Raw genomic sequence first — 27,684 nt, forward strand, 5'->3', positions numbered from 1 at the left:
CGACTGTAAAAAAATTGCATGAAATAATTCAAATGGGTAAGTAGGATTGAAATTCCTTTTATATAACATTAAGTAAGGTGTGTCAGAATAGATCCATAATAAATTATAAGATTAAAGTAAATTTTAGACGAAGCTACAACGCAATGTGTTCGCACATTTTACACCGACATTCCCTCAGAGGTCTGCCGATACGGAAACACAATGATTCTCTCGATTCCCGGCTGTAGGTCTTTGGACGGTCATCCAAATTCTTCGCGAAACCACACTGTGGGATAAAACAATATTTATTACAGTACCATGAAACATTGTTCTTTCATATATTCTACAGAAATTGTTTGAAAAACAATTAAATTACATTCAATATGTTATCCTACTAGACACGATTATGTTCCTAAATTTAGTGTTTGTTTTTGTTATTGCACTTAATCGTGTTTAAAAGGTGCTGTGAAGGTGTTGTGAATAGAAAACTAAATTAATTTATAGTACATATATGTCACTGACTATAAAACTATATATGTATTTGAAATCGTGAGGATAATGCTGTTATTGCAAAACTTAATACAAATACCAGTATCGCCATTTCTCTGCAATAGTTTCGTCTAGTTGAAGGTGTGAGACAAGTGGCCAATAGCGCCCAGGCTCGGGCAGCTCGTCTGTCGTATTCCAGGGCAGTGAACGCACACGATTCTGCATTTGCTAATGCTGATCTTTGTTCTTCTGTTACATTAGCATCTCCTCCTTCACCTACTGCACTGCGCTGGGTTTATAAACATGAAATATCCTATATACCTTACAAGTTCCAATAGTAGTTATTATATGACGAAGCTACAAACTATAATAGGCTTACTTCTTTTTTGAAAAATCAGATAACATTTTCATACTTAGTCACTTTCCAAACACCTTTCAAATTGTCCGTCATTTGATATGACATATTCTATTAACGAGTGATATTTAAAATTTTAGGCTTACCAAATAAATATACAAAATAGTATCCTTTTGAGTTTGTTGGATACTATGGTGTAGTAAAAAGACAGTACTTACTTACTTACGTACGTACATCTAATTGTATTTGCTTTATAATAGTTATTTTTGGTTACCGTCATCCATTCATCAGCGAAAGCCATCCATGCGTATGCGCTTGGGTGACGGCGGACCAGGTCTGTTAGTATGGAACGAGTTCTTCCTCCGTCACGACGAGGCAACGACAGCAGCGTTCTATCCAGTGACAATACTGACTTTAATCTCATAATAGGGACAGTACGGAAGTTGTTTATAAATACATACGTATAAGCGGATTTGCAACTTCCTGATTTCTCAAAAGAAGCCAACGATAAATTATATTCCTTTGTCCTGTGATAGCATTCACCCTGTAAGCTTCTAAGATAACTAATCTAAAACAATTATAACATAAATATTTTAGTACCTGAAGCACTACTTTGTTCATTTAATAAACTTTGTATGTGTATGCGTACTTCTCCATATTTGTCGATTCCTTCTTGGAGATGACAAAGAGCGTCCGCGTAGTTCCCTTTGAGTCTGCAGCACAGAGCTACCATATGGTAATACACGGCTGAGTCTCCGTTTTCCAAAAGTGCTTTGGCTATACATATTTCTGCCAACTGAACTGATTAACGCTTAACCATCTTTAATGAAAATAGCTTGTTATATTTAAGAATATTAGCAAAGCAAGCTAAGCTCCTATATTAGTCCCAAATTACGATGATTTTAAATCTTTAAAGGCAATGAAAAGTAAAGCTAGATTAAGTCAGCTTTTAGCAAAACAAATTAAGTGTGTAACATGTTCATAAAAGCAAATACTTAGGGTGGCACGGTTCAATGAACAATAAAAATATAAATATAGATTATGTTTTTTTAGTTTATGTATATATTATTATTAAAAAGTAAAAATAACAAATGGAATTGGTTAAAGTTATAGGTATCTTTTTCGGACAGAGTTTTTTACAGATAATATTATTTTTTTCTGAAACTTCTCGTAAACAAGTTCCCAGGGCTAAAGTGAGCATGTGAACACTTTCTTGTTTATTGATGAATAAAGACCCTTTTTGAAGCATATCACTTATACAAAGAGTACTCTTCCACAGTTTTTCGAGGCCGTTGAAAGTAAGTAAATATAAATGGCAGTTATCAGATGAAAAAGGTTTATCGAAAGAAGTGGAATAAGTGAAGTTGAGATAAATAGTGTCAAGACGCAATCTACTTAGAAATAGAACGCCGAACTATGTACTACCTCTTCATTTGCATTGTAGATCTTATTCGATCACGGTTGAAATTAATTTAAAATCGGGCTTTTTTGTTATAAACTCACATATCTCTAAAATATTTTTAAATTGTAATATAATATATAGTGTAGTGTGTGTGTTCTTCAAGAAAAACGGTTTCTAAACTTTCCAAAAAAACTGTAAAATCGTTTCTAAACTTTCTAAAATCTCACATACGTCAATGCCTCGCAGTCTCAGCAATAGATCTGCAGCGTCGTAGTAGACACTTGTGCCAGGTAGGAGTGGGGTTTCTTCCCACCACTCTCCCAGTTCCTGTTCCCAAGTTCGGGGAAATCTCGGCTCCTTCGCTAAGCCCTCTGCTTGTGTCCTATTTTCACAGCAAAAAATCATTATTCTGATAGAATTGGCTTATTGAAACACCAAATAACTACTTATTAAACCCAATACTCTAATGAACTTTTTATAATCTGTTATATTTCATGATTCCAAAATATTAAATTGCATTGCAATTCTATTATTACTTTCTCATTTGTCCCATTATTTGATCCGACATGTGAAACATTTCCTTGTGTAGAAAATAAGCGCTAGCAGCTGCCCAGATTGCAGTCCAAAACGGGTAAAATGCTAATAGAGCCAAGAAGAAAGGCTCGGCTGCATTGGGATCTTCTTCGAATATCATACAGCTTTTGGAGAGGAGGCTGTGCACACCATATGTTAATTTAAATCTTTATTCAAATTCAGATATTATAATTAAGTTATAATATATGTTACCTCAACGGATGTCTTGGATTTAGTATAATTGATTTATCTATGCAAACATTTGCCCAGTCCTTATCTATATCTCGTAAACACGTAGCTAATTCACGCCAGCTATCTGCTTCTCGTGGCGCTTGGACTATTAACTAAAATTCAATTAAATTAGCAGTATCTTTAAAGAACCGATGCAAGGGTTTTCTATCCACTAGCTGCTTTAACAAAGTTGATGGGTGTAAATAAGACTTTTCCCAAGAGCTAAATCGTTATTGGTCAAAATTATACATTTATTTATATTTCATGTACACATTAGAAATACATTTGCCCAGGGGAGTTGAACTCCGGTTTTGCATACCAAAAGGTTATGATGGAATGATTACTTCAGACGGTTATATCTATTCTATTCATTATAATAGACACCGTTTAGAAATACAAGAATTCTACCTGTAGATAAAGATCCATAGCGTGTGACAGGTCGTGGAGCTGTCGCGCGTGTCTAGCAGCTTTTTGTACAGAATACGGGGGAGGTTTTTTATCTGAATCTATTAAGGCGTCATTTGTTATACGCATGAGACAAGCGTGCGCTATCATTACCATCTCCTGTAATAGATGTCTGTTAAAAATATCCTGTCATGTCACAGACACATTTATAAGAGAATAAATATAAAAATATGAGTCTAAACCCTCTAATATCTGAGGTAAAAGGTATGAAATTCGTCAAACTTTCAAGAAATCAGGAAGAAGAGATAAACGTAACAGTTAATAATTTCCAATATATTGTTTTAATTATATGTATAAAGTTATGTTAAAGCTACAGATATATGTAACAATAAAATAATTTCATACAAAACCAAATTTATAATAAAGAAAGGTGACTGTAATTTATAACATTTGAAATTTAATCAGCATTTGGTTACTCGAACAAGCGAGACACCCTCTTATAAATAGTACCCCAACCCTCGTAAGTGTCGTGAGGTCATCCAACGATACTTCAAAATCTAAGTATGTTTAGCTGCGATTCTTTAAGGATTGTTTTTTTAGACATAATGAGCTAATGTATTTCACATTTTTGTTACAAAAACACAGTTTTTGGTGTTCATAAAAACAAATCGCTGTTGGCTAAATATTATTTATTTATCTATTTTTTATACTTTGATATTTTCTGTTACTAATAAGTGAAATTATTGAGTTACCTAATTATCTCTACCGTTCCTCATTGGATCTTAATTCACAATTATTGTTTTTTTATCCGACTACAGAGAAAATGATATTTTGTACATGCAACTGTATAATTTTAAAACTAAACTAACGTTTTCGAATATTACCGCGCGTTTTTTTTTATTATTTTACAACCAAAGATTCCAGAGGTTTCGGTTCCTATGCAGTAACCGCGATCACTGGCAGACGAGATGAATCATGGGAGTGTCTACTTGTTTAGTAAAACTGTTTTATAATTTTATTTAAATTAATACACTTGAAAATCTTAGATATAATCATATGTATTAAAAAATGTACTTGTTTATTGAGCGTGATCAAATGTTTAAAAGGTTAACCATTATTTAATATATAAACCAATTAATCTTACCGTAAAATTATGTTTATATGAGAAATAGTTTATTTGCTTATCACTTAGCCTTTAAACGTTAAAAATGTTTACCTTTCAGATAATGATTGTTTATACCTAATATCAATAAAATAACAAAAATAGTTCGTTAATTTTTTGCGGTTTAAAAACAAGAGATAAATAATATATATCCAATTATAAAAATATTTTAAAATGTATTTAATGTAATTATGTACTTGTTTATTGTTATTATTACAGAGTTCATTGAAAATCTCTCATATCTTTTAAACTTTTTAACTTTCATATTATTTAATCTTAATTGGAGAAATTGTATTAATTTTTTTAATTATGTTCTATTTTGACAACGCAAAAAAATATTATCACGTCATAAAACGTGCATAGGGTATGTAGAAAAATTACGACATGTTTTCCATTTGCACCCTTATCAAAGCCTCATTTTTTTTTAATTAACAGTTTAAAAAGTGTATGATGAATGGCATTGAAGTGATATTTACAAAATTTGAAAATAATAAACAAGTTACCTGGAACGTTTCGTCAGAATTTAGGAAATCGTGTACTACAAAATTGTTATTGACGAAAATTGCAGCTTCTTGCCAAAGTGATGTGACAATCTCTACTCGAGTTCGCGTTTCACTCAGCTGTCTATTTATTGTGCAAATATCGGACATTCCTAAAAAAAAAATACCAATATTTTCTTTCAAATTTCAATAGCATAGTTTAAAAGCGATTAAATAAGAGATTTTTCTATTTCCACAGTTGAGCTAGTTGGTAGAAATAATTTATTAGTCGTACCGAAGTATGGCACATGCGAGAGACCAGAGGACGCGAGACGTATGATATTACTCCAAGATCTTTCCTGTTGCCCTCGACCAGTGCAAGATCTCTTCGTAGGTTCTATCTCCAGATCCACCAACATTTCAGCGATTTCTGTCCTGTATTGTGAAGCTAATTGTATAGCTTAATTAAAATAACACATTTATTATCATCCTTTATCATTTAATTAATAACTTTGCATTATTAAATAAAATATTTATTAAGGTAATTTTTAATGGCATAATTTCCTTAAATCTTATTGTTGAAAATATGATTTTTCTACAACCAAAAATACATCATACTTTGAGAAAACGGTTAATTTTGCTAATATTTTAAAAATCTCAATCTGAAATATTTATAATTACAAGAGAAATCATATAAAATCAGAAATAAATATATCTTCAACGCTATAATTTCTAAAATAAGCACAATATATACTCCGGTATGATGGGAGGAATGACAGGATTTTTAAAAGCCCTGGCGAGAACCACTTCGACAATGACAAAAGCACTATTGCCATCAGAACCAGTTGACCTTGAAAATAGTGATATTTCTGTATTTGTACTAGCAAGCGCTGAATCTGTTGTAGCCCTGGGAAAAAACAATATCGTAACGTTTAAGCAATTAAACAAAAATATATTTTTGAGTTCCCAATCCTACTTGCTGGACTTCTGAACTGTCGCAAGAACTGAAGGTGCTTTTTCCTTTGGGGAAATCAGCGGTTCACATCCACATTTTATGGCCATGGTTTCTGTGTCAATCCATTTTAACGGGACCAACAAAAGAGCTTTCGTTTCTGAAAATTTATTGCATATATACTTCGAAACAATTTTTAAGAAGCTATGTTGTTAAAGGTGGTGAACTCTACCGCCAGGGTACAATAATTTGAACAGGTCAAGGTACGCTATAAAACTATAACCGCAGTTTTCTCCATAAACGTGGACTTCCAATGGCCAATTGTACGTTCGTAAGTGTTCAGAGAGACTAAGTTCGTTCTTTTTGAAAAAAAGATAGCGGTGAAAAGATGCCCAGATTGTGTTAACTAAAAATTAAATTATGTCTAATTAAATTATAAAATCTATATTTGAACATGTTCTCATTGATAACTGACTTACATGGTTTTAATGTTGCCTTTTCATAATATTCCAAATCAATATTTTCTACGTTTTGTAATTCCTCTATACTGATATGAAATTTCTCATCTCCCTTGCAAAAAGTATCTTCTCCAGCCCTCAAGCTTTCCCATTTAGGGTAAAAGGAAAGACTGTTAAATCTTTTTGGAACTTCATATCCTTGATTGAACGTTACCAAACTATCGCCCTATAATTAACAAGATAAGACAAGAGAAATGACAAATAACTGTCGGAAATCGTTAGCACACGGAAATACCGTTTCATTTTCCAGAGGTAACTTCGATGCTGCAGTGTAGGTAAATTCTGAATCGTATGGAATTATCATATTATAACTACCAACAAGAGTGAGTTTCATGAAGTTAGCCTTTTTAAGTATTTTGTGATGTTTCAAATTTTCAATATTTCGTTTTGCTTTAATAGTTAACGTTATGAGAGGGAGATTATCCCAACTTTTCACGAAAAGTACTGAGGGTACGATTATTTGTTCCAATCGTTTTTGGAAGAACATTTTATTAGTGTCTGAAATTGATCGACAAGCATTAATTTTTTTGATATAAACTTTCTTAAAAAAGAACAAGATAAAATGTTCATATCATGATTACCAAAAAATACATATAACATATTGAATATAATATAAATGGGTTTAAGTATATAAGAATAAAACTCTTACAAAGTATTTATATTTTACTGACCAATGAAAATCGGCAGTATGTCTATGGTGCACTCATAAGTTTCTAATTTTTCACTTGACATGGTACTTGTTGATTTAGAAGAATGGGATTGAGCTGTGGAACTGCTAGTGAAGACACGAGATAATTTGGATTCCGCTTCTTTAAAAGGATATATTTTAACTGAAAAATATAAGTTACATTAATATAGTAGAATTAGGTGTATTCTTTATATTTTAAAGGAATTATTATTTCTGAGCAATACTTATTAGTGGAGTGTCAGCAAATAAACACATCTTTTCATAATCCGACGGATCGTAATTCATGAAGCCTCTTGCGATAACTCTCTTTCTACAATCCTCAGTTTCTCTTCCTCCTGTCGTTGTGACAGCACTTGAACACAGTAACTGATCAAAAAACGTAACTTTGACAGTATACAGCCTTGATTCCTCATCCGGAATTCTAATATCATGTATTTTGACTTTAAATTGGTCTAAGGGTGGAATATAAATCTCTTCTTTTTGTGTGTGCGTTTCAGATTTAACAGTAGCTAACGACACCTCTGATCGATTCTGTAATATTGTAATATTAAAGATGCATTAAATGTTTTCTGTGCTCGTATCACAAGTTTGTATCAGTGAACTACATACTTAAAGTTCCTTGTTTCCTATAAATCTACTTTGATACTTTGTGTTATGATTCATGAATGAAAAAGTGGAAGCCTCCTGTATGCAGTTTGATGGTGCGATTTTTTTGGTGTTAAAAATACTATGTATATCTACTGGCTCGTTCAAAACTAAAATAATCAGCCTAACGAATTACGTGTAATTTTTATTAAACTAATGTAAACCTTAGATTTTTTCATATTTCACTTTCAATATATATGTTTTATATTTAAACGATTCTTAAATTTTAAGTTACGTGCAAATGTGCTTAGGATATTCCGCCAGTAACGTAGAATGGAGACATAGATTGGTCAATATTAGAAATATTTTTTAAACTAAAATTAATTATTGCCTCGTGACATATGTCAAACACTTGTCTCAAATCCTTTTTATTTTTTTAAGTGTCTTGTAAGTAGCCAGCTTTCTAGCTTTGAGATTTTTTTGAATTATTCTATAAAAAAAATATCTGTACCATTAACATTTAGGTGATTTTGTAAAAAGGTGTATATAAAAGCATTCATAATATAAAACAATTTTGGTGTAACAGTTTATTTATGTTAATTAAAGATCTTTGCAATACACATAGAAAGTCAAAACAAAATTAAACATACTCCACGCAAATTTACAAAATCATAGTATGCTTGACATAAGTTTGCATTATCACATAATGAGATCTAAGATTTTCGCGAGTATTCATTTAAATGAAACTAGTATTATTCGGATTTACTACGCGGATTTTATTATTTAAAAACTACATACATACATACATACATACATACATACTTTTTTTGCATTATCACTCTGCATACGAAGTGTTTTATATTCCTCATTCAATATATTATAAGTTTCAAATCACCAATCCGGCTGAGCAAGCGTGGTGATTAATCCTCTAACCTCCACCATGTAGGAAGAGGCTTTTGCTCAGCAATGTCATAAAATCTACATCAAAACAGTTCTTCAGAAGCTTAGTCTAGTTTATTCTTAACAATTTACTGATATTATTTTTATATTAATTATTTTATTTTTTTCTAAAACACGGCTTTCTTTTACTTTTTTATAAATCGTATTTATTCCTTTTTTAATATACTCGCAAATAATACTTTTTTAATACTCGCAATAAATATTACTATGATTTTATCCAATATTTTATCAATTCGATTTCATTGGTTTCAGATTTAGCTGGCTATAAATTATTTGAAATATTTAATATGTAAATAGATATACAAATAATGAGACATATAATGACGGAAGTAAACATTTTCCCATGTGATTTTGAGATCCTGTTTTTAAACAGTACATATTGTTCTTTCTTAGCACGGATAAAGGCGCCTTCCAAATGATTTCTCAGCGAAAGAATTAATTACTTTAAACATAAATAAATCTTAAAACAGCTGTCAAATAATTATAGGTTCGAACTGTTTTCTATTAAATATATTCTTAACATTAAAGATTTTCGATATTATTAGAAATTGTAATTTAGTAATTAGGAATAATTTTATGCCGTGACTTAAATAAATGTATGTGTCATAACGTACGTCGTTGTTATTAAGGTTGGCACAATATTAAAGTATAGTTATATATAAATAATAATAGAAAACTTATACAAGTACCTTTACTTGTTGAAGTTTATAAAAGAGTATGATTCGAGTAAAATCCCCGTTTAAAAACTTGGTCAATGAGTTAGGTTTTCTCAGTTTGATAGCGACAAAATGAATATTTAGTAGAATGGCCTTTGGATTGTAAGCATAATTCCATTAATAACTAATCTTATATCTTAAACAAAATTTAAATTGTGTAATAAAAATATCTACAGTCAGTAATTTGTTTTCCTCGAAAGATATTTTCAGTGTCGCGTTGAAAAGGAAGTTGAATATTAGGCTTGATTTAAATGGTTTTATAATTTTAGCCTTCTCGTTGCCTGCGTGATAGCATGCTCCGCGTATTGGGGCACAAAGTACTTTTTGATGCCATATGAGCCGGAGGAAGATACGACGCCATCCTCAACGACCATTGAAAACACGGCTAGTAGTGACAATGATGGTATAACTGCTTTACCTAGAAATTTAAGCTTAGGATTTTACTATTTATAAATATATATCGTCCAAACAATTGCAAGGAACGTAACGAAGTTATGTACACTGTGCCAGTAATTAATGTTTCTGTATATGGTAAGTAGAAAAAAAAATATACAATTTTGTACGCTTAACGATGAACAGCGTACAATATATACGTACATAATATTTTAATATTTTAAAGCAAATGCAGTCTAGATCCGTCATGTATGTGATGTATCTTACATGAAAATTATGTAACTGTGTTTTTGTAACAATATTTTTTTATCAAATTGCATACATTTTGAAAATTTTTACATTAACTTGTTTGGTAATAACATGAAACTTATCAGCTCTCTGAAACAAGACCACATTATTTAAATATATATTATAAAAGACACTAGTCTGTAAATTTATATGTGATATTGAACTTTACATAAAAAATTTTAATATTTTAAGATAATTTACAATATAGACGGAATTAAGTGATATTGTTAAGTAAAAATAAAGTAATTAAGAAAGAATATAATTTAATTAATCCCTTATCCTTACTGGGGTGGGATTATTGAATGGTTTTTTTTAAATTATATGTCAACATATATTTTCTGCTTGTTTCTTATAAATTTACTTTGTTTATTTTGTAAAGAAACAGTTAAGAACTAACTTAGACCCTTTTAATTTTGAATTATGTAAATGGCAAACAAAACAACCCATATCTTAGATTAAAATGGGAGATCAAACCTTCATTGTCTTTTGCCGGCAATCTTTGTTTATAGATAATTTAGATAAATAGGTTATCATAGCATACAATAATCATGCATTATCCTTTGAATGCATTGAAACAGCTCTGGTCTGGACTTAAACGGAAATAGGGTCTAGACTGAGCGTTGACTGTATGATTAATAAAATGTACCATATTTATATTTATTACATAGATGAAATTTCAATTACAAAAGTGTTCAACATTTAGTAATGAGCTATAGAAATAATATTCCTTTTAGTAACTGAATTTATTTAAATAAATTGCAAACCTTACTTAACTGAAATTATAACTACCTTCGAAATATTTTAAAACAAGAAATAATAGTTTTATACTACAATTATATATAATTGTATATATAAAAAGTCGTGGTGGCCTGAAGGTTAAAGGCCCGCCTCTCGGGCGCGGGTTCGAAACCTGGCAAGTACCAATGTGATCCTTTCCGAGTCATATGTACTTTCTAAGAGCATTTAGACACCACTGGCTGGAACTGACTACAGCAAGTCTTGGGGTCTAAATAGCCCCTAAAAAGTGTTGGTGCAGAAGGCAAAGGGAAACCACTTCAACTATCTCTTCCATTGAAAGTCATCATGTGTCACAGATCACTGATACGTGATGACCACGACGAGTCTGCAAAGACTCTTCCGACGATGAAGAAGATATAATTAATATATTCAGTTTTTAATATTTTTATGCTATTAAATCAAACATAACATACTTATTAAGACATACATAGCTAAGAACAACCGTGAGGAAATTTGCTTTCAAATGCAAAAACCGCATCGTAGATCGATACAAAGATATTAACGTTAAAATTATAGTTCTTTTTGTTCAAGGGGTTAAATGTATATAAATATGACGCAGAAATCAAAAATTCTTCCCTATATCAAATCTCTGCTAGAAATCCTTGTATTAAGGAAATACACGTAAATTGCTTTCGATCCAGATAAAATAGTGTATAGGAATGAAAAAACATACACAAACAAAACATAAACTTAAAGCAACAATATCCAAAACGTTACAAGAAAAATGTGTGCTATTTATTTAGGAGTATTTTGTTTTAAATGCAAACAAAAAGCGGATCTGGTTTTGTTTATATCCTTTTATTTGTTTATTTATTTTTGTGCAAATATTTATTTAATAAATTAATTTTAAACACCCAGAGCCTCATATCGTGTTGGTCATTAACAAACTAATTGAGTGGTGTACAGTAATCTTCTCATAAGTATCTATAATATCATAGAATTCAAAATGGTCGTTGTTGGCACGTAAGTAATAGATATGCGCTTTAACAATTATTTTATTATTTAATAAACGTATCTTATATTAAGTGAAGCTGTTATTTGTAGCTTTCTTGTCACTGGAGCCCTCGCGGTCACATTATATTTGGGTGTGAGATATTTGTTGGACATGGATACTCAAAACAATGATGTGCCCATCGCTAATTTGACTGGTCTAGATTGGATGAAACACGACCCACTAACATAAATTATTAACACTTAATACACAATTTAATATTTTGCATCACAATTAGATTTAAGTTAATCGTAAGTTATATTTGTAATTAAATTATAGTTTAGGATAAAATTCTTGTAAATATACTATAACTGGAGTGAAGTTCAAGATATAGATATAAAATATCTCTAGTGTTTACTCAATTATGATAAGGGAAAACGAAACACTTACAGAATGATTACGTTAAAATATTCTATTTGTATTGATTATTTTGGTACATGTTTTATTAGAAATTGTATTTTTCGTACCTTCGTCTTTGTTTATTAATAGTTGCAAAAACGTTGCAGATTAATAATTATTTTATATAAGGGAGACAAAATAAACATATAACAGAGACTAAGTAAATCTGTTATTATTCAAGTACATAATATACAAAGTGTCATCTCGGATTTAAAGAATGGTTTTACAAAAAAAGCCTGAGCCATCATTTAGCATATTTAATAAAACATCGACTATTTAAATGTTTATAAATTTTAAAAGTAACTCCCAAATGCAAGATTTATTAAAAATAAAAAAATAAGTAACGCATACACCTTTTAGTATGTATTAGAAAACAAATAATTTTTAAGGTCGATTCTTTTCATACACAGCTTTGTTAATAGAAAAATAAATTCATTGCAAAAGGAAAATTTAAAGAATAGAGATTTTAAAATATGATAAATTTTATGTAAGCAAACGTTTTATATTCATTTCTCAAAGACGGCTGTTGTTTATTAGTGTACTTCTATTTTACTTTGTCTAGATAGTTCTATATCTTGGGGAGACTTGTCGACGTGTTGTTGACCAGCAAGTCGGTGTGATGACTGCTATTTGACAAGTTCATTATGTATTTAGTCGTCCAATATGCACCAAAGGCCAACAATCCTGTTATAATAATGCTGAAATTAAAAATTAAATTTTACTGAAGTTATAAATCTAAAAAAATATTAATTAAAATTAACAAATCAAATACTTACAAACCAAACGGCATGATTGCTGGTTGCGATATGCATTAAAGAAAATTTTGGAGCATAATATTAATGAGGATCTAACAATGCTTTCATATATATATTTCTTAATGCCTACGTTACACTGAATGCTAGGCCAAACTTTTATAGCGTTACACGCACGACTACTGCTTACACTACGAAAAGCAAATGTAAAGATATGGTTAAAATATTACTAAACCTTGTACAAATTAATTTTTCTACAAACCGAATAGCGTTGTATAGTATTTAATGAAAATTAACAATTTATCGATAATATATTAAAAGAAAATGTAAACTGAAAATCGCGATAATATTATTTTACTTTATGATACTAATAACAGATAACTATATATAATATCTTTACCAGACAGACAGTTGATAGGCTTTCTATATTAACAAGGTAACCATATATCCACACTACGCTTGTGGTTTTCAAGTTTCTTCGATGACAAAAAATATATTCCTATATCATATTGAATTTATCTAATAGAAGTGTTATCTATGAGAGCTTATATCTCGAAAATATATCTTGTAAGGAAATTATGACGAATAAAGTTAAAGTGATAATATATCTTAACATTAAGTGGATAAATACTTAACAACGTTCAAACAATGTTTTATGTTTTACAAATATACAATTCAATAATCTAAATTTGTACCTTTCTGTTTATAAACAACCAAGGAATTGACATTTTAAATATTTACACATTGTGTGACATTCGGTGTGACTACAGATAGCAAAGCTACGGGAACGGAAAGTTGAAGGTTCATAAGTTACGGAGATAAGTAAAGATAAAAATATAATTTTTAATGTTTTAATAAAATCTAGGGTTTCGAGTATTCACACAGTTTTCAAAATTTTAATTCATTCATATGAACTATTTGTGAAATTTTCAAATCAAAATATATATAAAGTCAGAAAGGGTAATAAGCGCTGCTACTGAAGACAGAACGCCTATGGCAAAATAAATTTTATCGAAGCTGTCCGATGACAAATGTTGGATATTTGATATGGAAGACTGTTCTCGTTTATTGATTTTCTTAGATTCCTCGTATACCTAGAAACAGTTTTAATTATATGAGATTGTTAAAATTAATTACTTAAATGTTTATGCAAATATTTTGTGGATCTCGTATGAAAAAACGTAGAATCATTTATAGTTTTACTTATGACGATAAGTGTATCGTCATAAGTAAAACTATGTATATATATAAAATAGTGATTTTACATATTGACGGTACATTAAGATAACTTTGAATTATTTTTAATTGGGTCGACCTTTTCGAATTTAAACATAAAAATCATAGAACCTTATTTATTTATACAAACAATTAAAACTTCCTTTCTATTTTTCCTCGTAATTGTATAAATTATTTCTTAAATTAAATCTGAACACTAAAAGAACGTAGAATATTTATCAGTGTTTAAGTTAACTATTAAAATACTTTTTATGTAACTATTTGCATTGTTTCTTTTATGCTGAAGCCACATTCTAAGTGTAAATAATATTCTTAGAAAAAATATGATTTCTATGTACCGCAAAAGAACAAACCAGAACAACTCCCGTAAAACCCAGCAGCATAAAACCGGTGAACAAGAAATATGCATGAACAAATATATACAGCTCCTCGTCGACTGTGGAAGATATGATCAATCCGATAGGTATCACAACTTGCGACCACACGGTTCCACCGACTAGCGTCTGCTCGTCTCGATATTTCGGTCTACTGTCTATTTCTGAACCAGCCCAAAGCCCACCAGCTGTCATCACTATGCCCAAACTGCAAAACTTTAGTATAGTGCTTGGTATATTCAAAACCATTTGTTCCAAACCACATCTGTCTCCCAGTTCTTGATATGTTAATCCTATTTAATAATTCTATTTATTTTAACTTCGGTTTCCATTGTGAATATATCCCATTACCGTCTGTAAAGACTGTTCGCTGCACGTGTGGTAAAATCACAGTGTAAATAGGAACACATTCATAAATTATTTATCTCTTTTGTTATTTAAATTGTCCTAATATAAATATGGGTTACTATTCGTAATGCTTTGATTGTTGACACGTTACTTCTCTAACACGTGTCAAAGAACTTTGGATTAAGTAATGAGTTTTTATATAAAATATATATATATAAGAATGTCAAAAAGATTCTAAAATTATAAATAGTACAGTGTATCTCATAAAATGATAATAAATATATTATTAGCAAATTGAACGGTCTCTGGATTACCAAAATTCTTAGTATCTAGTCACGACTTTGTTCCTTCACGAATCCCTCTTTATATAGGTCTGTTTAATATTCTCATAGTATGACAGTGGCGGAATAGTATAGAGTACTGTTAGCAAAACAAGAAATTTTAAGTGCACAGGCAATGATAACATGATTATATGAATTCGTTCAAATAAAACTAAGATTTTCGGATACACTACGCGATTATATTTTTTGGAAACAACAAACAACAGACGAGATGAGTCGAGACGAAAGTAAGATGAAAGTTATCCGAAAGTCTTAGTTTTATTTAACATGATCACAGTCAAATTAAGACACTGTTTATGTTTGTTTGTCGCATAGAATTTTGAAATTACACAATATAATTTTTTCAATAATTAAAATTATACATACATTCACGTGTTGAATGTCCAAATTTAGACATGTAGTGGGTGTATTTAATAATTATATCGGTAAGTAAAATATCATAATAGTGTTTTTAAATGGATATGATATAAAATTATTGCTTGTTTTGTCATAAACTATACATACTTTTTAAATAATAGACTTCCGCTTTTTGAATGTGCGTAATATGAGTACATATGAATATTTTTGTTTTGGTACAAAGAAGGTATTTTTATACTTGACACCTGAGCTACATCGTTTCAAATTTGTTTTTAAATTTAAATACATTAAATTTTATTTTGTTATAATTCGAATGTAGGTTAAGAATTTTTAAGACGGCACATGAGAAAATATTAAATGCTTAGAATATATAGGATTACATCTCCGTGATATCTATCAATAATATCAATAAATATATATTATATTATAAAATAATTTAATATATAATAAGTCCCATACAATTTTTTTGTGACCTTGCTTTTAACAATACCATTTGAATGAACAGAAACCATTTTATTTAAATACGTCACTTAAGTAAATGATCTGATTTAAATAACGATTCATAGATATTAATTATATTAGAGTGTATTCAATGCACCATAAATATAATAGCCTCAAACTATTGTCAACGATTTATATTGGAAGGTTTAAAAGGTTTGCTTATCATCATTCCCTGTTTTGATCTGTTCCCTGCTGATGTTCAATTATGATGTACAGGAATATTATATTTCTTTTATGCGTCCACGTCATCTGTACAAAATATGTTACAGAAAGGAAGGATTACGTAAGTTATATAATCGGTTTTTAAATACATTGAAAGAAATAATATATTATACATTTTGCATGACAGCTGTTAAAATATTGATCCAATGTTATTAAATTCACTTATAAAAGTCCATAAATTAAATAAACAATTAATTAATGACTGGTATTTGAACCTAGGACCTTGTCCCAGTCTACAATTAGAAGCTTTAAGATTACATAAATCTGTTTACGATATAAATTTTAATAACAGACCTTACAAATTCCTGGTATTTTATTATGGAAAGTTTTGTCAAAATTTAAAAGATCTGCGAAGAAAGTTTTCGCTTAACTCTTATTTATATGTTATCTCAATTCTAAGAAACTTTCTAACTAAGGTTCAGTTGTTTAGTACTTTAATTTACTTGTTTCACCGTTTTTATTTAGAAAATTGTGTCTGCCCTTAACTAGCTTCCACAGAGTAACTGAATCTATCAATATCTAGAAGCAATCGCTGCTAAGAGGTAATTTTCCCTTACGTTTTATCGCAAATTTTCCAGTCACATTATTAATTTTATCATTTACAGGGTGAATTTAAACTTCTAATAACGGATTTCAATATTTGTAGAGGACCAAAGCGCGTTGATTGCAACCATTTCACTACAAAAATAGAAAACGGAACTAATCTCTTAATGAGCCTTGACATAAACAAGGATTTTGTACCAAACAGGGTAATAAATATATTCTATATAATTCTTTTCACACTACTATAAAGGAAATAACCTCAGTTCACTGTACTACAGATTTAACTTTTAATTTAATTATATATAGAACATTTAGATATATTGTTTATACATCTATATAAAATTATATATGCGATATTGTGTGGTATTGGGTCTACACATAACATATAAAAACCGTTATAGAAAAACAGTTTTAAAATAAAGCTCGTGAGTAAGTAGTTCTGTATTTTGTATGGCAGATAGAATATTTTATTTGTATTTATTTTATTCTAAAAAATTGTAGGATATTGTTTGTTACGAAAATTCCAATTATTGTCATATTTTTTTCAGGGAAAAATTGAAGCGATGATGAATGATAAACCTTTTATAAGATTGCAGATGAAAAAACCATGCGACCATCTCTTTATGAGACCGTTGTTTCAAGCTATTCTTAACGTTGGTCCAAACTGTCTAGTTAAAAAAGTGAGTTTAATTTGGTTAATAGCAATTCATGACGGGTAATGATTTGTAAATGACGAACAAGAATATACCGACAGAGTGTCTTCATCTATAGTGTATGTTGTTTGTTGCATGACAGGGGAGGTGTGTTAAAATTCTAGAAATTTCCGTGAACCTGCACCGGTTCACCTTTGTTGCGACGACAGGCATTTTTTTTTCAACCGTATGGAAAAGTGATCCGGCTTGTTAGATTGTATCAAGTAGTCATTAATATGTGTAATATTGCACCTGATGATAAGTGGAAATGAAGCCATGTATGTTAAATACTCTGTTTCCGTTTTCCCTTGAATACCTTCAAATAAGTGGGACGAATAACAAACGCATTCAAACTGAAAAATTAAATCGTAAAATTCCTGGGTACAGTCCCTTGTAGTCTACAAAATATCGACAGTTTGAATATTTTATGCTTGCGGTCGAGGCCTATACATTGGTTTTCACTAACTTGTGACCTGTGCTAAGCCTTTTTCACAATTATTCTCTAGAGTTGTCTTCTATATCTACTAAATGATAATTGATATTCACTATTACGATCCCTGTCTTCTAGGTGTGCATTGGGTGTCTGATTAAAATTACGTACCATAATCGTACAGGGTATGAACCTAATTGAAATCAGCCGATAATGATTCTCGGGATTTCTTTATCTTCCTTTTTTAGTTAAACGTACCAAGTTGGCAAGCTTCCAGTATTTAGGCACTTCGGAATTAAAAAAATTACTGCACGAAGGTTTGGTAGAGAATTTGGCAACGTGTTAGTTAATGCAGACAAGATTAGACTTCTTAAATGCTGTTTTGTACGCCTTGGTCCCTTGATTAGACTTGTTCTTTTCAGCCTCACCACTTTCGATTATCGCCAAGGGGAATAATTGTACACGGGTCTTAAGTGATATAGAAAGCTTTTCCACATCGACACACAAAACATAATTTGTAATTAGAAAAAAAAAAACTTTTGAATCAACAGAAAACGGTTCAACTAATTTTAATTTCAATTTTAGGGTAAATATAATCTTAATATCGATATTCAAGAGGTGGCAACCAAATACTACGGCGGCATGTTTATCTACGGGAATCTATCATTTAAATCTGTGTTTTATAACGACGAGTGCAATTTATCGTGTACGGTTATAGAAGTAAACTTTTCTCCTAAAAACAATAAGACTAGCAATTAATTTTAATTTATTAAACTATTTGTTTTATTGTACAAATTAAGTTAATTATATTAAATATATGCTGGAAATAATTTTTTTTGTTGGCTATCGTTGTAAGTACTCTAACATTATCCTTATATCTTAAAACAATAATAGAACTTCCAAGCAGTATGATTCGTATCTGGTATCTTGTATGTCGTGATAGCCTGGACGTTATCCGACCGCGACCGTGACGGCGCGGGTCCCAAACCTGGCAAGTACCAATGTGATTTTTCGTAGTCATATGTACTTTCTAACAGTATTTAGACACCACTGATAGACGGTGAAGGAAAACATCGTGAGGAAACCTGGACTTATAATTTCGAATTATAAATTTGAAATCGCCAACCCGTCTTGAGCAAGCGTGGTGATTAATGCTTAAAACTTTCTCCATGTGAGAAGAGGCCTTTGCTCAGCAGTGGGCTTTCGATAGGCTGATGATGATGATGATGATGATCTTGTATGTAGATAAGCAGCGTATGTAGCGATAAAATGTGATTGAATTACAAAGTAACAATGTAAGAACATTTACGGAAAGTCTATAAATTAAAATTAATTTCTTGTTATTTGATTTTAATGTAAAATGTTATTTTTGTTATTGCTAAAGCGGATAAAAGATTTTAAAATGCCCTACTTTTAAGATTTTTTATTCATGACAAACCATTAATATTCAAAGAGTATCCAGAGCCGACACTGTGTAAGAGAATTAATTTTGTGTTAGTTTATTCTTCTTACCATCATTTATACAAGTATCACGAAAATAGACTTATTATTTTTTTTGTTCAATAGTTAGTCTCTCTTTCCTGGTAGGGCCGTACTCTCCGAAAATGTACACAATGCTAAATTATGAGCTAATGGAAGGGTTACTGGTAATTGGTATTATCTTTAACTTGTACATTCGGTCTCATTGAGGTACTTCTCCAATTCTTCTCCCAACGTTTTCTCATTTATGTCCTTATACTACATTATCTTTGATTTAAGTAAATAGTAGCGGCGGTACATCGTGACGACCAAGCATGATCGTTAATGCGTGACTCTTAATCCATTGTACTTTTCAAAAAAATTCCTAAAAATCTTATATATAAAAATAATTTTTCCTTAATAATATGTACTATCCCCAGAAATCCCCAATGAGAAGGAAGAGTATGTTTCTGACTGTGAGGAAATTTCTAACATATCTGTTAACAAAAAATTCGTTATCGCTTTTAATGAGTCTAACAAGAAAAACACAATTACATAATACGTTAGTACCTTCACGCTTGTTTTCAGTTTATATGGAAAACTACAGATTATAGTGCTCTTGGTAGTTTATATAGTCAATTTAAAAACAAAATTTTTAGCTTTTGGCATTAATGATCATATTATATCAAGTCCTTCTCGAATGTCGATTTTAATATCTGCTTGTAAGGATTTAGACTTGTATGAACTGCTTTCTAATACTTATATAAAAGGTGATTTTAAAGATAAGTTTTGCAATATTACCTTTTGTTTTGATTTGGTTTCATACAAAAATATTGTGGGCCGTTTATATCATAATCAACAACTTCGTTTATCAGGGAAATTGTGATAACTCTTACTTACATGATAATAAGCGTTATATCTTACATAGGCATATATTTACGTTATTGAAAACCGTAAGCAATGCTTATTTTTTTTATTATATACTCCCTCATTAGAAACCAAATGTATTTTTAAGCTATCGTCGTTAAATTTGTTTTGTAAGGAACTTGTATGTTTAAACTTTAAGAAATTTAAATCTTTATCTTAGGTTTCATATATGTACATGTAAGCAAACTCTGTGTATGTTCATGAAACTGTTTTACACAAATCATCATGACAAAATTAAGATACAAGCAAATATATAATTTGTGTAATGTATAATAAGGATAAAATTAGACTGCAGATACTGAACACTAGATTATATTCACCGTATGTGCTGTATAATTATATTCGGCTTCACGCTATCAAACATTATACGTTTGAACGCGGCGGGTGACTGTCGTTTCCACTCCAAATTACTCATAGGAAATACAAAACGAGAATGGCCAACGTAGAAATCAAATATACAAAGGTAAATATAAAAACTATTTGTTACATTTAAAACATCATATTTAAATTATTTATTCGTTTAAATTTAAACATTAGTCAAAAAGAATTAAGTTTGTGACGTCTATGGCAGTAGATTTATTAAAGATTTACAATAGGTGACTAGAGATATTTGTTTATTAGAGATGTTTGTCTAAATAATAGCTAGCTATAAATTTTAAATGGAATTATTATATGGAATGCAGAGAAGAAATAAATTTATCATCATTAACACAAAAATTATGAATAAAAACATATATCATAACATTAGCGTATTTTGTAGATTTCCACATAGTTAGATATTTGAAATTTCTTTGATAGAGTTTAAAAACGCCCTGATTTTAAATTATTTACCGACGTGTTTTCTCCTAATAGTAAAGATCTTTTTTTATATCAATAATAAAGATCTGAAACAATAACCAAATACATAAATTCTTTTTAGAAAATTTTACGCCGGAAACATGAAATTTTATTTAGTAATTAATCCTTATCCAATAAAAATATGCAATATATGAATACTGTTATCGGTTTGAAACGGCGTATAAAATGACATAGCTTCGTTGTGGTTTTTCAAAACATTCGCGTTTTATTGGATCAATTGTGTTTTATTAAATAAACGCTCGCCATTCGTAGAATAGATCCGAACAATACCTACTACGTAACTTGAATCATTCATGTCATAGGATCGCCTATTGTTCCCGCCGGGATGTTCGAAACTGGTTTTACTGTACAAAAAATAAAAGTTAAAGGAGTTAGTATTCTTTATTAACGATCTTCCCTAACATAACATTTGCATAGATATCATTGTGACATAGAACGTGTTTACTTTAAATATTATCGGTGTATTACTCAGAATGACTTTCAATTTTCAAGTTCGCTTTATAGATAAGTATAATGAGCGCTTAGACGATGAAAACTTTAGATATAAAAAAAAAATTAAGTAGTTGATTGTAATTTCAAAATCTCTAGAGTGATTTTTTATTTAATAAATTTATTTTTTGTCTGTATTTTCGTTCAAGAAAACTGCAATATATGAGTCTTGTAAAACTTTATAGATAAACTTAATCACTCGCCATTTTTTTTATAATTATACGTTAGAAATATCGTACCCTTGTTACAATAACATAAAAATTTTGTTATTACATTTTAATGTTTTTTTTTTTCTTAAAACGCAATTTTTTCCTGTTTATAATCTAGACATGTGTTTAATGTAACATTGGAATTAATAATTGAACCTGTTATTAATCACCTATGACAAAAAAAGAACCTCAAAGTATTTTTTGATTTTATTTTGACGGTATGAGTCCAAAGGTTAAGTACAGTGCCAAGGTAATGAATTATTTCAAAAAATGTTTTTTATAAATGACATTTATTACGAAGCTTTTAGTTATCCTGCCAATAATGAGAATATTTGCATGTATGAAAAAATGAATCTGTGTGTGTGTGTGTGTGTGTGTATTTGGGCGTACGAATATGATATATGTCGATGTGTGGATGTATGGATTATATGATATATGGATAACTTTTTTATACCGTAACAGTTGCAAAAAAGCGTGCGGCCCTCCTTATTAAAGGCAGTCAACGTAGTACATGGACGCCAGCGATATCGGGGGTATTGTTTGCGTTTAGCTCTTGAAGAACCCTATATAGTAGTACTTGGGAAAAACTCGTTAGGGAGTTTATTTCATAACGCCAGCGTGTTCTCCTAGGGTTGGTTGAGGGAATGTGCTGACACTGTGAGACCATGATTAAAGAGGTCTTTTTTAAGGTAAAAGCACAAACTAGTGTTTAGCTTGTGTTCTGCACTTTCACGTAAAACCTACTTAAAAAACGTTTCAATGATATAGCGTAGAAACCAGAATAAGATATAAGCTATAATTTATCATGGAATTTGGAGTATTTCCCAAAGGATCATGACATAACAGTTGTATTATATAAGAAGTCACGTGACTTTCATTTGTTTGGTTTTATACCAACGTCCCTGAACCAAGTTCATATGGTCAGGTGGAAAAAGTAGGGAGCAAAAGCTAGTTTACATCTTTTCATATAATAAATCTGGATTGAATCTACTTGTTTTATTATATTCCATTGAATATAATTGTAAAATATATATCATGTTATAATCATTAATAAATTAAATGTCAGGTACAAAAACAAGTGTCGCACAAAACATTGAATACCTTAGTTAAAGTCTGAAGGTGACAGTTATAGTTCTTATACTTTTGTTCTGCAAATGATTTATTTATGAAAACTATATTTATCTTTTATAAACATAAAATACATATAAACAATTTTTATTATCATTTCACTCCCTAATCACATTCACTTGACAGATGACTTATTATATAATGTTATCGTTGTAGTTGTTTATCAACAATGAGTTCGTGGATGCCGTGAGCAAAAAAACATTCCCTACCATCAATCCTCAAGATGAATCCGTTATATGCCAAGTTGCTGAGGCCGATAAGGTAAATATTTATTTTTTCCTTACAAGTTAATAATGGGCTCTCTTATTCGGATGTTTAACTTTAATGTTAAAAAATCAAATAGAGCCGGCATGGCATATGTTTCTTATTCCTGTCACAACATAATTTGGGATTTAATAAAATTTAAGTTTACTTGCAATATATGGGTAAGTTTACAAATTAAATTTAATGCTAAAATATCCGTTATATGTTTAGGCTGATATTGACTTGGCAGTGTCTGCAGCTGTCAAGGCATTCCATCGTTACTCCGAATGGAGGAAGCTTGACGCGTCAGAAAGGGGCAGATTACTTCTCAAATTAGCTGACCTAATTGAGAGAGACGCCAACTATCTGGGTAAATTGGAAACATTGGACAATGGAAAACCAGTCGCCCAAGCCATTGGAGAGGCCATATGGTCTACTAATATAATAAGATATTATGCCGGAAAAGCTGATAAGATATTGGGAAACACTATTCCGGCAGGTAGGTCATTTTTTTTTTAATTAAACCGTAATAATTCCCAACTACATTGAAATTCCCAAACATATATTTGTCATAGTTAACTTATGGCTTATTTAAGCATATTTATTTTTGTAAGGATTATAATAATTAAGATAAACGTTAAATCTTGATTTTGTTTAAGACGGCGAAGTTCTCTCTATGACACTCAAGGAACCAGTTGGAGTTTGCGGTCAAATTCTACCATGGAACTACCCGATTCCGATGTTCGTGTGGAAAATAGCTCCAGCTCTTGCAGCAGGTAGTAATCGTGTAATGTTTTCATAGGGACCACGTCCAAAAAAATATTTAATTAAAAGAGAGACAACAATGAGAAGTAATGAAAGGAATCTTTCAGCAATACTAAAGAAAACAGGAAAATGAAAGGAGGTAAAGAATTATAGCTCAATTTTTTTGTCCTCAGGTTGCACAGTGGTTGTAAAACCAGCAGAACAAACTCCACTCACTGCTTTAGCTTTAGCTGCGTTGGTTAAAGAGGCTGGTTTTCCCCCCGGCGTGGTTAATGTTCTCCCCGGCTATGGACCTACAGCTGGCGCAGCCCTTACAAGCCATCCCCAGGTTGACAAAATGGCCTTCACTGGATCCACTGAAGTAAGTTTTTGATGAAATGATAAGTAATAAGCAAGAGTGTATATGACTATAATTCAGAATTTTAATGACAGACAGTTTGATTATACTATTAGATTTAGCTAAATAAAGTTAAATCTGATTTGGAGGATATTAACATAAAAATTATAAAAACGTAACGAATCAATAACTTAAAATAGATAATAGTAGTTAAGTAATTTATGAAACAAATATCATGAACTTAGGTTGGCCGCATCATCATGAAAGGCGCTAGCGAGGTCAATCTGAAACGTGTCACCCTTGAATTGGGAGGAAAAAGCCCTTTGGTCGTCTTCAATGATGCTGATGGTAATTTTACATACATATATATATAATTTATAGAATTTATCTTACATGTGTTGCTTTGTTTTTGGTTACATACAATTTATATTAAAAAAAAAATTATTACTTCCTAATTTGTTGACTATATGTTTATTTTAATATATTTAAAAAAACAGTTGTTATAATACTGGCTAACGTTTTCAACATATTGGAAGAGTTAATGAAATTGTACAATAGAAAGTATCTTAAATTGCTGTTAAAATACAATGTTCTCCACTTGTAGTTGATAAGGCTGCGGAAATCGCTCATCGTGCTGCTTTCGCTAACGCTGGTCAATGTTGTGTTGCTGGTACAAGAACATACGTCCAATCTGGTATCTACGATAAGTTTGTTGCGAAAGCTGCTGAGATAGCTAAGAAGAGATCCGTTGGTAACCCCTACACAGATGTCCAACAGGGACCACAGGTATTTTATAATTTACTCAAAATTAATTGCTTCAAAAAATTATTCATACAAAAAAAAATCCATCATATTCCAATGATAAATAAAAATAAAATGGGTGGAAATGGATTATCACGATTTGAATTTCATATAGTCTTATTTATTCCAATGAAAAATAAAAATTAAATGGGTGGAAATGGATTATCACGATTTGAATTTCATATAGTCTTATTTGATACGCAAATTAAAAGCTTATCTTAGCTGAATCTTAATTAATGAATTAAAGAAATACATCTTCTGTATTGGAACGAACATAGAATATATAACAGAACTGACAAGCTTAACTTCTAATGTTGAAATTACAAACTGAAACTAACCTTATCATAATTTATAAACTTTTATCATAATAGCATAATGTTATCTGTCTCGACAACAACTATCGGTACAGAGTTATATTATCTCTAATATGGTGATATATTGAAGTAAATATTTTAAAATTATACAACTATTATGTAGTGAACTTATTTTGTTTAGTTTTATTATTCTTATGATAAGTTTATCATATATATTTTTTTTGTTTTTACGTTATATAAATATGAACAATTTATGTACTATGCGCTTAAAAGTGTAGTGAAGTAATATTCTGATCAGAAACACTAAGACAGCCTTTAGTTAAGTATGATGTATGTTTCTTTTTCAGATCGACGATGAAATGTTCACAAAAGTGATGGGTTACATCAACGCTGGTAAGAAGGAAGGCGCGAAGTGTGTTGCCGGAGGTGATCGACACGGTAAAGTCGGCTTCTTCGTTCAACCGACTGTGTTTGCTGACGTTACTGACAATATGAAAATAGCCAGAGAAGAAGTAAGTGTCTTATAAGAAACATTAATCTGAAATTTTAATATAACCCTTTAATTAATATCTTTAAAAAATTTAAAAACCAACGAATGAATCAATGCGGTTCACGTTTACAAAGAGTGTGAGAGTTAAACGAAATTGACTTCTAAGGTCACATGTTTACTGAACCGCTTAAAATATGTATTAAAAAATGTACAAGTAAAATGAAAATTTCAGTACAAGAGCTAGTTTCGAACCTGCAATGTCAACTATTTTTCATTCTATATTTAATATTTGAAATTTAGTTTGTGTTAGATTAACGTTACTTTAATGTGAAAAACAAAACTATACTAAGTTCATAAAAGACTTTAATGAAAAGTATATAATATTATAGTATATTTAGATATTTGATAAAAATAAGACCCAGTATTAGTAAACTTCCTACAGAGATATGAAAAAAAATCTATAAAAAAAAAATTATCTGTCTGTAATAGATCTTTGGTCCAGTTCAAAGCATCTTAAAATTCGAGACATTCGAGGAAGTCATTGATCGTGCGAACGATTCCAACTACGGTCTCGGAGCTGGAGTCATCACCAACGACATCACATTAGCTATGGCTTTTGTGAGACACGTCCGTGCTGGCAGTGTTTGGTAAATTTATTTGGACACAAACTAAAAATACGTAACCGAAGTAATGTTAACATGCAGAGCACATCTGGAAGAATAGATCTTTTTTGCAACTATATTAACAACGGCTCAGCTTTCACTCAAAAATCAAAAATGTTTGTTGAACTTCTTTACTTAATAGAACTTAGCTATATAAGTGGTAGTAAAACTTCATACAAAACAGTACTGTCGTACATAAGATTTTTCTGTTGTCTTTATATTATTCACACAAAAATCTGCCTCCATTCAGTTTTAATGATTAAACAACTCCTAACCGGTACAATATTTCCAGGGTTAACACTTACGAGCACGTTGCCCCACAAACACCATTCGGCGGTTTTAGGGAATCGGGTATTGGTCGTGAATTGTAAGTATTTAGAGTAAAATTTCTATTATTATTAAATTATATTTACTTAATTCATATTATAGGCGTTGTTGTTTTTAAGTTCGTTAAGTCATAATTGCTCTACGATTATGATCCAACTTCTTAAATTGAATATTTTACTAACATTATTTATTACCGTTCTAGGGGTGAGGATGGAATCATGCAGTACTTGGAGAACAAGACCGTTACAATTAGTCTACCAAAAGCACCCATTGCATAAACTGATAACCCCGTACGAATTATGTTTCAAAAATTATCTAAACCGGAATATATTTTGTATACCTTCACATTTTCTAAACGTATAATATGAAACGTTTATAGAAAGGTAATAAAAAAATAAATAAAATATTATTTTTTTCTTAATTCTTCCGAACCTGTTCTTCTTCAGGCAATGGATGAAAGTTATTGGAATGAATTAATTTATTTCAATGATTAAATGTTTTTTTGGTTTCATGGGAT

The 27,684-nt window shown here is 30.5% G+C and overlaps 3 protein-coding genes and 1 long non-coding RNA gene across 4 annotated transcripts; 2 read left to right on the forward strand and 2 right to left on the reverse strand.

Annotated features, from left to right (window-relative positions):
• Positions 1–41: 41 nt before the first annotated feature.
• Positions 42–8,222, reverse strand: LOC116768310 (uncharacterized). Its single transcript, XM_032658997.2, has 19 exons — positions 8,043–8,222; positions 7,458–7,764; positions 7,217–7,375; positions 6,781–7,043; positions 6,507–6,711; positions 6,260–6,433; positions 6,052–6,187; positions 5,830–5,982; positions 5,371–5,510; positions 5,100–5,248; positions 3,438–3,593; positions 3,012–3,142; positions 2,762–2,938; positions 2,457–2,607; positions 1,473–1,619; positions 1,285–1,391; positions 1,098–1,215; positions 569–757; positions 42–265 (listed from the first exon to the last, which is right to left on the reverse strand). Exons 1-19 carry the CDS (start codon positions 8,055–8,057, stop codon positions 134–136), a joined length of 3,009 nt encoding a protein of 1,002 aa, XP_032514888.2. The 5' UTR covers positions 8,058–8,222; the 3' UTR covers positions 42–133.
• Positions 8,223–12,992: 4,770 nt separating this feature from the next.
• On the reverse strand, positions 12,993–13,748 carry LOC116768313 (uncharacterized). The gene is made up of 3 exons (XR_004353372.2): positions 13,516–13,748; positions 13,140–13,306; positions 12,993–13,061 (listed from the first exon to the last, which is right to left on the reverse strand). It is a non-coding gene; the product is annotated as an uncharacterized LOC116768313 (long non-coding RNA).
• A 3,318-nt stretch (positions 13,749–17,066) lies between these two features.
• On the forward strand, positions 17,067–19,791 carry LOC116768473 (uncharacterized). Its single transcript, XM_032659205.2, has 3 exons — positions 17,067–17,243; positions 17,586–17,717; positions 18,745–19,791. Exons 1-3 carry the CDS (start codon positions 17,205–17,207, stop codon positions 18,916–18,918), a joined length of 345 nt encoding a protein of 114 aa, XP_032515096.2. The 5' UTR covers positions 17,067–17,204; the 3' UTR covers positions 18,919–19,791.
• Positions 19,792–20,860: 1,069 nt separating this feature from the next.
• Positions 20,861–27,571, forward strand: LOC116768311 (aldehyde dehydrogenase X, mitochondrial). Its single transcript, XM_032658998.2, has 11 exons — positions 20,861–21,007; positions 23,385–23,489; positions 23,703–23,970; positions 24,131–24,247; positions 24,410–24,597; positions 24,819–24,921; positions 25,178–25,359; positions 26,036–26,200; positions 26,668–26,825; positions 27,133–27,207; positions 27,370–27,571. Exons 1-11 carry the CDS (start codon positions 20,978–20,980, stop codon positions 27,443–27,445), a joined length of 1,467 nt encoding a protein of 488 aa, XP_032514889.2. The 5' UTR covers positions 20,861–20,977; the 3' UTR covers positions 27,446–27,571.
• Positions 27,572–27,684: the final 113 nt, after the last annotated feature.

The sequence above is a fragment of the Danaus plexippus genome, chromosome 4 (genome assembly GCF_018135715.1).
Source record: "Danaus plexippus chromosome 4, MEX_DaPlex, whole genome shotgun sequence".
NCBI lineage: Eukaryota > Metazoa > Arthropoda > Insecta > Lepidoptera > Nymphalidae > Danaus > Danaus plexippus.

Excerpts from the sequence above, each read along its gene's own strand:
- LOC116768473 (XM_032659205.2), top strand. The coding sequence starts at position 17,205 with ATGAGCCTTGACATAAACAAGGATTTTGTACCAAACAGG. Across the intron at positions 17,244-17,585 it reads AGGATTTTGTACCAAACAGG|GGAAAAATTGAAGCGATGAT; the intron begins GTAATAAATATA and ends TATTTTTTTCAG. Across the intron at positions 17,718-18,744 it reads CAAACTGTCTAGTTAAAAAA|GGTAAATATAATCTTAATAT; the intron begins GTGAGTTTAATT and ends TTTCAATTTTAG.
- LOC116768311 (XM_032658998.2), top strand. The coding sequence starts at position 20,978 with ATGGCCAACGTAGAAATCAAATATACAAAG. Across the intron at positions 23,490-23,702 it reads AAGTTGCTGAGGCCGATAAG|GCTGATATTGACTTGGCAGT; the intron begins GTAAATATTTAT and ends TTATATGTTTAG. Across the intron at positions 24,598-24,818 it reads CCTTCACTGGATCCACTGAA|GTTGGCCGCATCATCATGAA; the intron begins GTAAGTTTTTGA and ends TCATGAACTTAG.
- LOC116768310 (XM_032658997.2), bottom strand. Across the intron at positions 7,044-7,216 it reads CATACTGCCGATTTTCATTG|ACACTAATAAAATGTTCTTC; the intron begins GTCAGTAAAATA and ends GATCAATTTCAG. Across the intron at positions 2,608-2,761 it reads ATAATGGGACAAATGAGAAA|GACACAAGCAGAGGGCTTAG; the intron begins GTAATAATAGAA and ends CTGTGAAAATAG.